This window comes from Lutjanus erythropterus, chromosome 16, assembly GCF_056507025.1.
Source record: "Lutjanus erythropterus isolate fLutEry1 chromosome 16, fLutEry1.hap2, whole genome shotgun sequence".
Taxonomy (NCBI): Eukaryota; Metazoa; Chordata; class Actinopteri; order Lutjaniformes; family Lutjanidae; genus Lutjanus; species Lutjanus erythropterus.
This window is the reverse complement of record NC_139332.1, coordinates 30527539-30541650: the sequence shown is the minus strand read 5'-3', so window position 1 is coordinate 30541650 and position 14112 is coordinate 30527539. Positions and strand designations below refer to the sequence as shown.

Genomic DNA, 14112 nt, shown 5'->3' with positions numbered 1-14112 from the left:
ACAGAATAAACAGAGTTGTGCCATATTTGAATGTTAATTTCAGAATTTGAATGTCAGTGTTATGACTGAGGCTGTGAAGTATTTAGCGCAGCCGTAGAATATACAGTAGTTTTTGTTTAACCTGTGGTAGATGAACTCATTCCTCTCGTTGTCTCAGAGTCAGGACTCTACCTGTTGAGCTGCGTACGGCTGCAGATTGCAGGTTAAACAAACAGCGGTGAATGTTAATGACTACGTGCAGGGTAAAGCATTAAAAGTCTTTGGAATGCACAACAACATGAGGAGGTGTATGCACACACGCACGCACACACATTAGTCACTGTGACTGAGTCAGCAGAGTTTGGTATATTTAGAAGGACGACATCTTGGTTCTTGCCTACTGACACATCCTCTGTAGCTGCTGTCACAAGACCGTAGCACCGCTCGGACAACGTCATGGATGAATTCAGATCAACAAGTCCTCACGGCTGCTGCAGTGTGGGAATCCTTTCGACTGCAGTTGTTTTGTTAAGTCGCTGACAACCTGAGGTGAAAGGTTGGGCGTAGTTCTTGAACATTTAGCCACTGAAATCTGTTAAAATACACACACAGTATCTTTCTAAATGTCAAACGCATCATTGAGAAATGTCACAACCTCTCTGACGAAGTGTAAAACTATAGCTTTATGTAGTCCTCCATTATATTACAACAAATATTGAGGAACTACAGATGAGTTACAGATCAGTTTTGCATACCAAAGTGCATGCTTATATTTTCCCTGTGAAACCCCTCAGTTTCAGTCTGTTGGTGTTATTGAGGTAATGTGTTGTCGAGGGGAAAGTATGACTCACAGAGTGGGTTTTCCTCCGACAAACAACATAAACACACGGCAGAATGCGATCGATGCTGAGCCCAAATCACAGCGCACACATCACACATCCTGTGTCTCGGTTAAATGTGTGAATATCAGGAGGTGTTTTTGGTAAAAGCGTTTTCTCTCTAAATCAGAAGCTGAGGACGGTGACGGCTATGAGACAGACCACCAGGACTACTGTGAGGTGTGCCAGCAGGGTGGAGAGATCATCCTTTGTGACACCTGTCCCAGAGCGTACCACATGGTCTGCCTGGACCCTGACATGGAGAAAGCCCCCGAGGGCACCTGGAGCTGCCCACACTGTGTAAGCACCACACTCTTTGCTTTTAACGCTTTTAACATTACTAGCCACTTAAAGGAACATGCCACTTTAACAACATCTTTTTCAGCATCAAAGAATGGCAGCAAAAAAAATGGAACTCGGCGGTAATCCACCAGGGATGCCACGAGTCCTTTTTAAAAAATCTTAAAAAGCCTCATCACGCTTGGTTGCTAAATGTATTTCTGGCAAAAATGAGCATTGATCACATTAATGGCTAAAATCGATAATGAACCGAAAACCACAAATGCAAACTGTGCACACCAATCAGAATTTATCAGCACACACCCAGGTATGTGTGTAGGTGGGGCTAAATCTGGGCTAAAATCAATATCCTGACACAGCAGATGGCAAGTCGCCCTTAGAAGCGGTTTGGAAAAGGGCAGGAACTTTCCACAAACACATAATCATCTATCAGGTCTAACGAGTCGCCTCAGTGGGCGCTTCTCGCTGTATCCACGCCTGTAGCTGCCTGTACTCCCTCCTAGGATGCTGATTGGTTTGCAGGCAAACGCATGGCATGGAGAATGGCAATAATGATTCTCTCATGATCTTGTGAATCCAGCTGCCTATCAAACTAATAAAATGGCGTCTCCTCTTGTCAAAAAAGTAGCTACTAATAGAATTAATACGTTTCTGGAGCATCCCCATCATGACCTACTCTGCATGAACAATGTTTATTCTTGCAGTTCCGGTAGGCGACCTCTGAACAGCGTTTGGGTTTATGCCATTATTTTAAGCAGAGGATGTCTGGCCTTTGCACAGGCTATACCCGTGTGAATGGAAAATTCGTATTAAATTGCATACATAATTGTCCTAAAGGCTTAAATTTTATTTGCTGAAAGCAGGGGAATCCCTCATCCATGTTCCTAAAGGCTCAGCTGCAAGTAGTGTTATTACCAAAGTAATGATTTGTTAAGAATATACTGAGCATACAGATCAACAATGGAGAGGTGGATTGTGCTGCAGGACTAGTTTATATGGAGAATTTGACTAGCCCAGGTCCAGACATTCAAATCCGCCCACTCCATTGAGTAGGCTCTTTCTTTTGAGCGTGGAAATGAAGTGTAACAAGTGGATAATTCAGTCTGATATCAGGCTAGAATTTGACGCTTTTCTTGTCATAAAACTGAGGGAGTTCACTGTTTATAAGCTGACAACAGCCATCCTCTGTGAAGCAGCAAACTTCTTATTTTTAGAGGCACTTTGAGTGTAAAAGATGCTCGAACTACTTTTGTTAGAGCATGAGTTTGAGCATTTGAGCAAGTGTCTGATACTCAAAAGCCAGATTTTCAGTGAAACATTCCCTTAAAGCGTGAGTAGAAGGATTACCAGTGTTGCCAGCAGGTATTACTGAACAGGGTTCAGCAAACACTGAAACATCTTTAAGGCAGTTATTACAGAACTTATTTTAAAGTTAAACAGAACATGAACTCTGTTTTAAGGGTGTGATTAAATATAAAACACCTGAATATTTCCAGGAGAAGGAGGGCATCCAGTGGGAGGCCCGGGAGGAGGGCTCAGAGGGCGAGGAAGACAACGGCGAAGCTGGAGAGATGGAGGAGGACGACCACCACATGGAGTTCTGCAGAGTGTGTAAAGACGGAGGAGAGCTCCTGTGCTGCGACTCGTGCCCCTCGTCCTACCACATCCACTGCCTGAACCCGCCGCTCCCGGAGATCCCCAACGGAGAGTGGATCTGCCCCCGCTGCACGGTGAGCCGCCGACACTTGGGGTCAAAATGGGGTAATTGATGTGAAGTTTGACCTGTCAGAGTTGTGACAGCTGAGGTGAGACAACCTGCAGCACCGGGCAGAGTTTCAGGAGGTATTTCTGCTGCTCAATCGCAAAAAGTGTTTTATTGATCCAGGAGGTTTTTCTGTTCTTGTTCAGGTCAGCGTGGCTTGATTAGTGTTAAAAAATACCTGATCTCATTCCAGAGCAGAGGTACCGCCACAATAGATTCAGATCCACAGTTTTTCTGTTCATGTCAGCTGTATGTGGAAGCGCTCTGACTTGAGTCTGACTCTGAACAGTGTGTGTTCTGTCTCGCAGACGTCACCATAACACTTCTTCCTTGTTATCGTTGAATAAACTAAACAGTTGATTGTAGGAGTCTGGGTAGAATTTTGGAAAACCTGAGATAAAAAGAGATGAGTAAACACTATAATATTTTTTTTCCTCTGTCTTGCCCTGCAGTGTCCACCCATGAAGGGGAAAGTCCAGAAGATCCTGACGTGGCGGTGGGGCGACCCTCCTGCCCCTACACCAGTCCCCCGCCCTCCAGACCTTCCAGCCGACGCCCCCGATCCCGCCCCGCTGGCAGGGCGGCCAGAGAGGGAGTTCTTCGCCAAGTGGTCCAACATGTCTTACTGGCACTGCTCGTGGGTCACAGAGCTGCAGGTGTGTGTGGAATATACACACAGGAATAACACACACACACACACAAAAAAAGAAGCGTGTTTGAGTCTCTAACATGGGTCCTGTGTCTCTCCTGTAGCTCGAGCTGCACTGCCAGGTGATGTTCAGAAACTACCAGAGGAAGAACGACATGGACGAGCCACCACCAATCGACTTCGGCGAGGGAGAGGAGGACAAGAGCGTCAAGAGGAAGAACAAAGACCCCATGTACGCACAGCTGGAGGAGAAATACCTCCGCTTTGGAATCAAGATGGAGTGGCTGATGATCCACCGCATCCTGAACCACAGGTGAGCGCACACATCACACACACCTTACACTTTCATGCTACTTTTTGAATTATTATATTATTTTTTTTATTACATGACATCGACTGCTTTAGTATGATGCCTTTCATTTTACTAATAAGCCGCCTCAGGATATTTATCGTAATCTTTAAAAGGGTTGTCCTTTTTCAACCTTGTCCCAGTTACTTTCCTTTTGAAGTTTCTAAAATCTTTCCTGCTTGTGACATGTTCCCTTGAGAAGATGCACCTCTCAGTCTAATTTTCTGTCCTCTCTTTAATTTAATTAAATTATTTATGTAACCTTTTATTTTACAAGGATAGTCTTTATGAGGATAGAAGAATGGCGTTTCTTTCCCATGTGGCCATTTTTTTATTACTTCTTTGATCCAGTTTGAGTAACATTTTAGTCTACATTGACAAGCCATTGCTTTGAGTTACTATATCTGAGATATGGAACATGTATTAAAGATGATCTCAAATTTTACCCCTTGAAGTACAACAGATGTCTATTTCCATGTGTAATATCTTATATATTGCTGTATTCTTCTGGAGTAAATTATCTGCCAAACATGAAAATAACTTGATTAAAGTGAATTTATCTTCCTCTTTGCTGTGTTTCTCAGTGTGGACAGAAAGAACAACGTCCACTACCTGATCAAGTGGAGAGAGCTGCCGTACGACCAGGCGACCTGGGAGGCCGAGGACATGGACGTTCCTGAGTTTGACACCTTCAAGCTGCAGTACTGGAACCACAGGTAAGATACAGACACGGGACAAGGCCTTCAAACTGTGGTGTGCTACAGATACACACTCAACCATCTACTGCTGCTTTACTAACTGTGTGTGTGTGTTTCAGAGAGCTGATGATGGGAGAGGAGGGAAAACCTGGGAAGAAGATGAAGGTGAAGGGAAGAGTGAAGCGGCCCGACAGACCTCCAGAGAACCCTGTGGTCGATGTAAGTCCACAGAAGGGATATTTCATTTTTTAGACTCACAAGGAGCAAATGTTTCTGGTTCAAACATCCTCTGAAACACAATTTAGAGATTATGTGCAGAAGTGACCAGGGAGGAACCATCAGGATGTGAAGAACTGTCCACATAATTCAACCACATCCAACATTTTCTTTTAAAGCTAATATTGACAGTATTTGTCTACACTTGTTAATTTTGACCTTTCAGTTCCTTGCAGATGTTCATTGGATTAAAACTAATGAATAATTATCTAAATTTGCAGTATATCAGTATATATTCCTACATGAATGTCATTGTTAAGCCAACTTGACTGACAGTCATCACCAGGATAGAGAACGCGGAGCGGCCGCTTCCATGCCTCACACTGTCTGGCGTCAAGCTTCCCTCCTTTTCTATCATCCTTTTTCGCTTCCATCGCAGTTAGTTTTGTGGTTTGTGGTTGTATGAGTCTCAGTTTATAAACTTTACAGCCTGTCATGCTGGTGCTCCTGCTTTACTCTGTGTACAGTGATGCAGCAAAAAAAAATTGCAGGGGTTCAGCTGGCAAAATGTGAGTCGACTTGGGGTCTTCTTGACTAAAACAGCTTTCCAACTAACTTCGACCAAACTTGTCTCATGTAACCATGAGCTTCTTTGCGGTTGCTGTCTGATTATAAATCTGTCCCCTCTCTCTTTTCTCTCTCCAGCCAACTATAAAGTTCGAGCGCCAGCCGGAGTACCTGGACAGCACCGGGGGGACGCTGCATCCGTACCAGCTGGAGGGACTCAACTGGTTGCGGTTCTCCTGGGCTCAGGGCACAGACACCATCTTGGCCGACGAGATGGGTTTGGGAAAGACGGTGCAGACCGCCGTCTTCCTCTACTCGCTCTATAAAGAGGTGTGTGTGTCTGCTGTGAAGATGTGTGTTACACTCCCCCCCCCCCGGGACCACACACGCTGAAACTGTACACACTGGTTTTGTGGTGAAATGCTTTGGATGTGTTTCTTCTGAACTGGATTGTTGGAAACATGAGCTGCTACATGAACTCGGCGCAGAAAGTTTTGACTTTGAAGTTTGTCCTTTTTGTGATGTTTATTAAATTAGTTTCATACATACTTTAAATCTAATTAATTTGGCCCTTTTTAATATAATTTTGGTTCAGCAGTTGAGACTGAGCCTCCCTGTGTGACTGTGTAGCTGTCTGTAGGTAGCTCACATCCTATTGGCCAGGAGCCATCCAGCCATTTTGTCTCAGTCAGGTGAAATCTGACGACATTAAGTTCGATCTTAAACAGTAAACACTCACAGACACTGATCACATGTGTGGCTGCTGCCACCTAAAGGCGGGAGGTCAGAATACACTTCCTGCCAGAGCAGCAGGAGATCTGCTAGTGTTTTTAAACTAAATTCCACGATTTCTTTTTAAACCATAGATATTTTCACACTGAATTCACCCGTCTCTGTACAGATGTTTTGTTTTAAAACATTTCTTTAAATGTAGTAGTTCAGAAGTAGGGAAGATGTTTCAAATGAAAGTGAATTCACGATACAGTATCAGGATGTCTGTTGAGAGTTTTCATCAGACCGAAAATTAATCAGAACCTATTTTGATAATAAATTACCCCTTTAAGTTGTTAAACTAATATAACATTTTGAAAACATGAACTTTCGCTCTTGGAAGATAACAGGCCTTTATTTGCGCTGTTTGCATTTTATAGATCAAAAAGATTCACCAATTAAAATTAGCCAAGAGGATAATAATCTGATAAATTGTTTCAGCCATATTAGAAATCATAGCCTGAATGCTGAACATGATTATGGAGCTGGTGTGTATAAAACGTCTTTTCTTCTTAGGACCTAAATTAGCATGATAGTTAAAATGTTGGTTATGGGATCCAATGATCTGTTGACCCCTGGCTGCTACATATCTGAAATGACAGTGTATTTTGTCTCCTGGGATGGTTACTTTGGTGCCTTGAGGGTCTCAGTCAGCTGCGAAATTAAATTTAGATCCCAGAACTCTCGGAATAATTCAATGTACAATAATGTCTTGTCTTGTGACAGTGATGCTAAGTTGTACAGGCATTATTACGTAATGTGTTGCATGCAAACTGTCAAAACACATGTTCACTGGTGTGAAGGACATGTTGGACTGACGTCCTCTGTCTCCACCTCAGGGTCACTCTAAGGGGCCGTTCCTGGTCAGCGCCCCGCTCTCCACCATCATCAACTGGGAGAGAGAGTTTGAGATGTGGGCCCCCGACATGTATGTTGTGACCTACGTCGGAGACAAAGACAGCAGAGCTGTCATCCGAGAGAACGAGTTCTCTTTTGAGGACAACGCCATCCGAGGAGGGAAGAAGGCCTCCAGGATGAAGGTGAGAGGAGGCGAAATATAAATCTCCTGAAACAAAAGCTTTAAATAAACATGGATAAGTGATTGAAACTCTTAGCGCTAACTTCCTTTTGCACTGATTTCCTCCAACAGAAAGACTCGTCGATCAAGTTCCACGTCCTGCTGACCTCCTACGAGCTGATCACCATCGACATGGCGATCTTAGGCTCCATAGACTGGGCCTGCCTGGTGGTGGACGAAGCCCACAGACTGAAAAACAACCAGTCCAAGGTACAGACACACGTGTAGAGTCACACAGGATAATTTCATCAAAGATTAGGTGTCATTCCGGTTAGACAGAAAGGTAGAATAAAGAATTGGCGTTTATTTATATAGTTTTGGAGATTGAAAATATGGTTGATTTACAAGTTTTGCCATGTGCTTACAGCTGACAGCTGTAACTGAAAGTGTTGTTCTTTGTTTCCCTGCTGTAGTTTTTCCGGGTATTGAACAACTACCCTCTGCAGCACAAACTGCTGCTGACTGGAACTCCTCTGCAGAACAACCTGGAGGAGCTTTTCCACCTGCTCAACTTCCTCACACCTGAGAGGTTCAGGTAAGCTCTGGGTTCTGATGTACAATAAATTTATGTTATAGCAGAACATTTTAGAGACACAGCAAGTGGTTTCCCTCAGCTGTAAAGGGCAGGAGTGCGGTTATGTTATTTTTCAGGTACTGAATGCTCTCAATCGTAATAAATGCTAATGAACAGAATTAGTGGCTGTTAAACTTATATGATGCAGAGGATCTGCAAACCTCAAAGTTACAGAGGTGCAAGGGAACTTTTTTGCTTGTTGACAGCACTACAGATTGATTTGAAAATGGAGCAACAAGCTGCAACAATTAGTCGGCTAACTGATGAGTTAGTTCTTTATTTAAATAAGAGATTAATAAGTAATTCATGCAAAATTGCAGCAAATCTAATTTCCTGCCTCTGTACTCTGTTTTATACCATATTAAACTGAATAACTTTGGATTTGGGGCTGAAAAAACACCGGAGGAAGTTTAATGTCTATGGGTAATGTTAAAAAATCAGCAGCAGCAGTCAGTGGCCCGTAGTCCACGTTTGCTGAGGTTTGGCAGATTATTCAAAACAAAAACAGTGACAGCAGCTGGAGTCTATAGTTGTTCACAGAAGCGTGACAGTCAAGCAGGAAGCTTCCACCTGGCAATAACTCACTTGTCTCTGTCTGCTTTTCTGTTTGCAGTAAACTGGAGATCTTCCTGGAGGAATTCGCCGACATCGCAAAGGAGGACCAGATCAAGAAGCTGCACGACATGCTGGGTCCGCACATGCTCAGGAGGCTGAAGGCTGACGTCTTCAAACACATGCCCTCCAAGACTGAGCTCATCGTCAGAGTGGAGCTCAGCCCCATGCAGAAGTGAGTCGGTTGTTGGTTGTGCTTTTTTTCTTTTTTGGGAAGGATGATCCCCAAGAAACGGATTAATGTGTGTGTGTCTGCTGCTTACAGGAAGTACTACAAATTTATCCTGACGAAAAACTTTGAGGCTCTGAACACCAAAGGAGGAGGAAACCAGGTGTCTCTGCTCAACGTCGTCATGGACCTCAAGAAATGCTGCAACCACCCCTACCTCTTCCCCGCGGCTGCTATTGTAAGACCCAAAATTCAGATTGCTTGTTTTGGAGAGGGGTGAAATGTAAGAAGCTTAGTTTATATTATATGGAAGATTGTTAAAGAATATTGTTACAGAAGATGGGGAAAAAAAATCTATTTCTTGGGGAAACTTTAAAGGATGTGTTAAATTTAAATTTTAAATACCACTCAGTACTACTTTTTTTTTTTTTACTTGCAAAATGTAATTAGGGTAGATACTACTATGCTGCTATTTTTCTGGATAACTTAAAGTCAAACTTTCTCTGCAGTCATCTCTAAGTTCACGAAACCTAAATGTTTGATTGGTCGCTCCAAACAGGAAGCTCCAAAGATGCCCAACGGGATGTATGATGGCAGCGCACTCACAAAGGCTGCTGGGAAACTGCTGTTACTGCAGAAGATGATGAGGAAGCTGAAGGAGGGAGGACACAGAGTGCTCATCTTCTCTCAGGTAAGAGACCAGAAGAGATGACTTGACTTATAAAACTCGGTGCTCATGCTCATATATATTATTTCTCTCAAACTCCAAAACACTGATGTTACAGAAAAAAACATCTTTTTAACTTATTTTAAAAACCTTTTTCTCTTTTGTCATACTGAGTAGTGACCAGTCTCGGTCAGATTAATATTTTGTAAAGCTCAAGTAACTCTGGCTAAAAGAATTAAAGTATAATTGAACATGAGATTTTAAAAATGGTAGAAATTTCTTTTGTTGAAAAATTGCCTCTACAGTTCAAGCTCTGCGTGAAACTTCTAAAAGGCTTGAAGTATTCCCAGCTGGAACTACAACAACATGGATTGAACTGAACAAACAAGCTTTAAAGAAAAGAAATCTCCTCAGCTTTTCCTAACAAACCGTCTCCTTTGTGTTTTCCTGCAGATGACAAAAATGTTAGACCTGCTCGAGGACTTCCTGGAGAACGAGGGCTACAAGTACGAGAGGATTGACGGAGGGATCACGGGAGGGATGAGACAGGAAGCTATTGATCGATTCAACGGTGAGATTGAGAGCACAAACTCTCATCCTTTTGTTTTATTTAGTGACGATTCCTTTATCTTTTCTTTCTTCTGTCTTTGTATCCTGTTCTTTCTCTAAAATTTTAACTTCACAATGTAAAATTGATGAGTTGTAACACAGTATTAAATGACTTTTTACTTAATCTGATGTTATTAAAGTCCCACATCACTAATATTGAAGCTGATAATACTTGCAGAAATTTTGTAAAATGACCGTTTTTTCCCTGTTTCCTTCTTTCAGCTCCTGGTGCTCAGCAGTTTGCCTTCCTGCTGTCAACGAGAGCTGGAGGTCTGGGTATCAACCTGGCCACCGCCGACACCGTCATCATTTACGACTCTGACTGGAACCCTCACAACGACATCCAGGTACAGCAGGATCACTGCTTCTCCATTTCTTTCTACTAGTTTTTATTGATGACGAAGTGAAGCTTAAGGCAGAAGTTATATTTGAGCTTGAAACCCACCTAGTTTTAGAAGCAGTGAAAAGTTCTGCAGATGTTGTAAAGAGCTGATGTTACCTGTTCATAACTCCTCCTCTTCTGTGTCCAGGCCTTCAGCAGAGCTCATCGTATCGGTCAGAACAAGAAGGTGATGATCTACCGCTTCGTCACAAAGGCCTCAGTGGAGGAGAGGATTACTCAGGTAAACAGGAAATAATGTCTCCCAAGCATATGTTTCTAAACAGATGCTTAGATCTGGTTTCTGTTTTTATCGAGTTTAGTTTCTAATTTTACTGCAAAGACAAAACCATAGAAATATCTGTCCTAAGCTAAACTGCCCTCTTTCTTGTGATCCTCCCCATCTTTCCTCCTCCATCCAGGTCGCCAAGAAAAAGATGATGCTGACTCACCTGGTGGTCCGACCTGGTCTCGGATCCAAAACGGGCTCCATGTCCAAACAGGAACTGGACGACATTCTCAAGTTCGGAACGGAGGAGCTCTTCAAGGACGAGGGAGAAGGTGAGAGTCGAAACGGTGCAGATGTGCGGGAGCAGAGCGCCTCAGTGGGACTGATTTACCGGTACAAAGATATCTGAACTGATGTTTGTCTGTCCAGGTGAGAACAAGGAGGAGGACAGCAGCATCATTCACTACGACGACAAGGCCATCGACCGTCTGCTGGACAGGAACCAGGACGCCACAGATGACACGGAGCTGCAGAGCATGAACGAGTACCTGAGCTCCTTCAAGGTGGCTCAGTATGTGGTCAAAGACGAGGAGGAGGAGGTGAGCGTCTGTGAATGTCTGTGTCTGGAGTGAAGACAAAGATTCTTCTAGAGAGTAACTCTGACATTTCTCAATGTAGGAATAAGTCTGTTTTGCTTTTCTCTATTAGTGATTTATTTAAATAATGAACCAAACTTAAATTTAACATTTGGACTCTTTTGGATCCTTTTCATATATGAGTTATAAGCAAATAATAGCCAGTAACAATGGCCCTGACTGACAGAAAGAATTGAGCACCAACTCAACAAAAGTCAAACTTCTCCAACAGAAAATCCAAGGAGACAAATGTAACAGAACAAACCACAGTGTTTGACAGACAGATAATCTCTGGGAAGTTTACATTTTTTTTGTAAATTTTGCCCGATGATGCTGGTCATTACCTTCTCCAACCCTGTCTACGTTTTCTCCATCTTTTTTCGCCCAGGAGGAGGAGGTGCAGCGGGAGATCATCAAGCAGGAGGAGAGCGTGGATCCAGACTACTGGGAGAAGCTGCTGCGTCACCACTACGAGCAGCAGCAGGAGGATCTGGCCCGCAACCTGGGCAAAGGCAAACGTATCCGCAAGCAGGTCAACTACAACGACGGCTCCCAAGAAGACAGAGGTGAGAGGCTTTTCAATTTCTGTTGGCATTCAGGAGTCTATTTCAGATGCTTGGTCACAAAAGGCAGCGTGCCCATGTTCAACCTTCAGACAGTCAGCAGTCAAAGCATTTGTGGGTTTTGAATTGTGTAAATTACATCAAGTTGAATTTAGGCTGGATAGTGTTTTAAAAACTTAAATACTGCTGCTAATATGATGCTGAAATGCTTTGATATCTTTATGATATCTAAATTTGAGTTCTTAGATTCTTTAGTTTTAACTCACAAGCAGCTCTACAAGAACCGCCTGAATGAAACTGTCTAATATCCAATCAAAAAAAATCTGTGAAGACATCAGAAATTTCAGCATGCATTCAGTGCCAGCTTTTGGTTTTTGAGTTTTTAACACTCCGTCCGTGGGACACATTTTGTACTCAATGTTCGAGGTTTGATACCGGCCCCTGGTTGCATAACAGGAGGTAAAAATAACCAGCTTTAAGTTCAGATGTTTGTTTATGAAGACTGTTTCTCACGGCAGCTCAGTAACACTGACCTCGCGTCTTCCTGCTGGTGTTGCAGTTGTACAGTATATTTTCATCTCATGCACATCTGTGTAGATTCACGTTTGTTCTTTGAACAGAACATGAACATGATCACATGACAGACTCATTAGGAAGGTTTTATGTCTCAAATTTAAGAGATGAACGTTTGTCTTGAATCTTAAGACTGCATTACCCATAATGCACAGCACAGAACTGCCATGATCTCGGTCTGTTCAGCAGAAGGAGTAAAATGCCGGTGCCGCCCACACACACACCAAACACACACAGAATTATAGACTGTGAGGACAATTTATTATGGCACAACAAAAGAGACATTTGTGTTCATGTGCATAAACAGGAAAGAGTTATAACAGGACTTCATAACAGCAGAGGTTTTATCTTTCTCCTGCATAGAGGGTGTATTTAGTTTAGTTCGTGTTTTTATTTTCTCCAGTGACAGATTTATGAGTTCACTCATGAAATTTGCATCCAGTCTTAGGGTTTGTAGGTGTTCTCAACGGCCACAATGGAGGCTGGAGAGAAAAGTGTCCGTTGGGACATGGGACACATGATAATTGGTAAATATGTGGATAACGGTGCACACTGTCAGACGTTCTCTGCTGGAAGACATTTATAGTTTTGCCCCCAGTCGCTCACATGAAAAGTGAACAAATGGAACAAACAGAGCTAGACTGAGAAGTTCTCCACACAGCTGACCAGAAGTTACAGGAAGAGTTTGACACAAATCCAACATGGGAAAGCTGATGGGGGAGGGGATTTCCAGAGCTGTTACACTGACTGTACAACCAACGGTTCTGATGAAGAATTCTGGCTCCTTAAAGAGCTTCATGGGAATACTTGAGTAGTCTCGGTTTTCTTGAAGTCTTGTCTGACTGTTGATTAAAATTCTTTGTGTTGTTTTTCTTTCAAAGCTGATTGGCAGGATGACCAGTCTGACGGCCAATCAGATTACTCTGTTGCATCTGAAGAGGGAGACGAGGACTTTGATGAGCGAACAGAAGGTAAGAGCCACGATTTGTTTTTATCTAGAGCATTGAACAATATAGTTTTTAATGTAATTGATGCAGCTCACCTGCCTCTCTGCAGAGCATCTGTATCTGGATAATCACCACATCTGTTTTCTCTCTGCAGCCAACTCCCGCAGGCCGAACAGGAAGGGCCTGAGGAACGACAAAGACAAACCGCTGCCCCCCCTGCTGGCCAGGGTGGGAGGCAACATCGAGGTGAGCAGCTCGACGCTCATCCAAACATCTGCCCTGGATTCTCATGGGTCAAAAGTATTGTTGTGTTTTCTTTCTTACTGTAAATGAATCCTGGTTGTTTCTGTCTCCCAGGTTTTGGGTTTCAACTCTCGGCAGAGGAAGGCCTTCCTGAACGCAGTGATGCGTTATGGGATGCCTCCCCAAGACGCCTTCACCACCCAGTGGCTGGTCCGAGACCTGCGAGGGAAATCTGAGAAAGAGTTCAAGTAAATAAAAAATGCCCTGATTTCTCCAACAAAATAATGAGCCCTTTGAAACTCTGAAAACATAAATACCTGGATGGTAGATGATATATAAAACATTTCAAATGCCTTTAAAATATCAATTTAAGACTGTAACATCACTAATATATGTGAATCAGGGAACATGGCTCATATTTCAATGCATCATTTTTTAAAATCATCTTAATCTATCTTGCTTCTTTGTTTTTCTTGTTTTTGCTCTGTTTATTTAATGGTTTTAATCCCATTATTAGCTATTTTTGTCATCTTTTTGTTGTATTTTTGTTTAAGAAAACTAAATTAACGCACAAATAAAATCTTTTAATCTTACTATTAATATTTAACTGATATTACATGAAACAAACCTTTATTTTCTTCATATACTACCTCTCCTTATTTGTC

General features: G+C 42.7%; 1 protein-coding gene across 3 annotated transcripts in view; it reads left to right on the top strand.

Annotated features, from left to right (window-relative positions):
• Positions 1–14112, top strand: part of chd4a (chromodomain helicase DNA binding protein 4a) — a 32156-nt gene that overhangs the window by 13499 nt on the left and 4545 nt on the right. For 2 of the 3 annotated variants that reach the window (XM_084739422.1, XM_084739423.1), the window contains exons 9-30: positions 988–1157; positions 2654–2887; positions 3372–3575; positions 3673–3881; positions 4502–4633; positions 4735–4834; positions 5537–5728; positions 7009–7209; positions 7320–7457; positions 7661–7782; positions 8435–8608; positions 8699–8840; positions 9162–9293; positions 9723–9840; positions 10101–10225; positions 10409–10501; positions 10680–10818; positions 10916–11085; positions 11510–11687; positions 13139–13228; positions 13359–13450; positions 13562–13695. In XM_084739422.1, coding sequence (XP_084595548.1) covers positions 988–1157; positions 2654–2887; positions 3372–3575; positions 3673–3881; positions 4502–4633; positions 4735–4834; positions 5537–5728; positions 7009–7209; positions 7320–7457; positions 7661–7782; positions 8435–8608; positions 8699–8840; positions 9162–9293; positions 9723–9840; positions 10101–10225; positions 10409–10501; positions 10680–10818; positions 10916–11085; positions 11510–11687; positions 13139–13228; positions 13359–13450; positions 13562–13695 — 3289 coding nt within the window. The remainder of the gene's footprint in view (positions 1–987; positions 1158–2653; positions 2888–3371; positions 3576–3672; positions 3882–4501; positions 4634–4734; positions 4835–5536; positions 5729–7008; positions 7210–7319; positions 7458–7660; positions 7783–8434; positions 8609–8698; positions 8841–9161; positions 9294–9722; positions 9841–10100; positions 10226–10408; positions 10502–10679; positions 10819–10915; positions 11086–11509; positions 11688–13138; positions 13229–13358; positions 13451–13561; positions 13696–14112) is intronic. The other variant, XM_084739424.1, reaches the window with a different exon arrangement.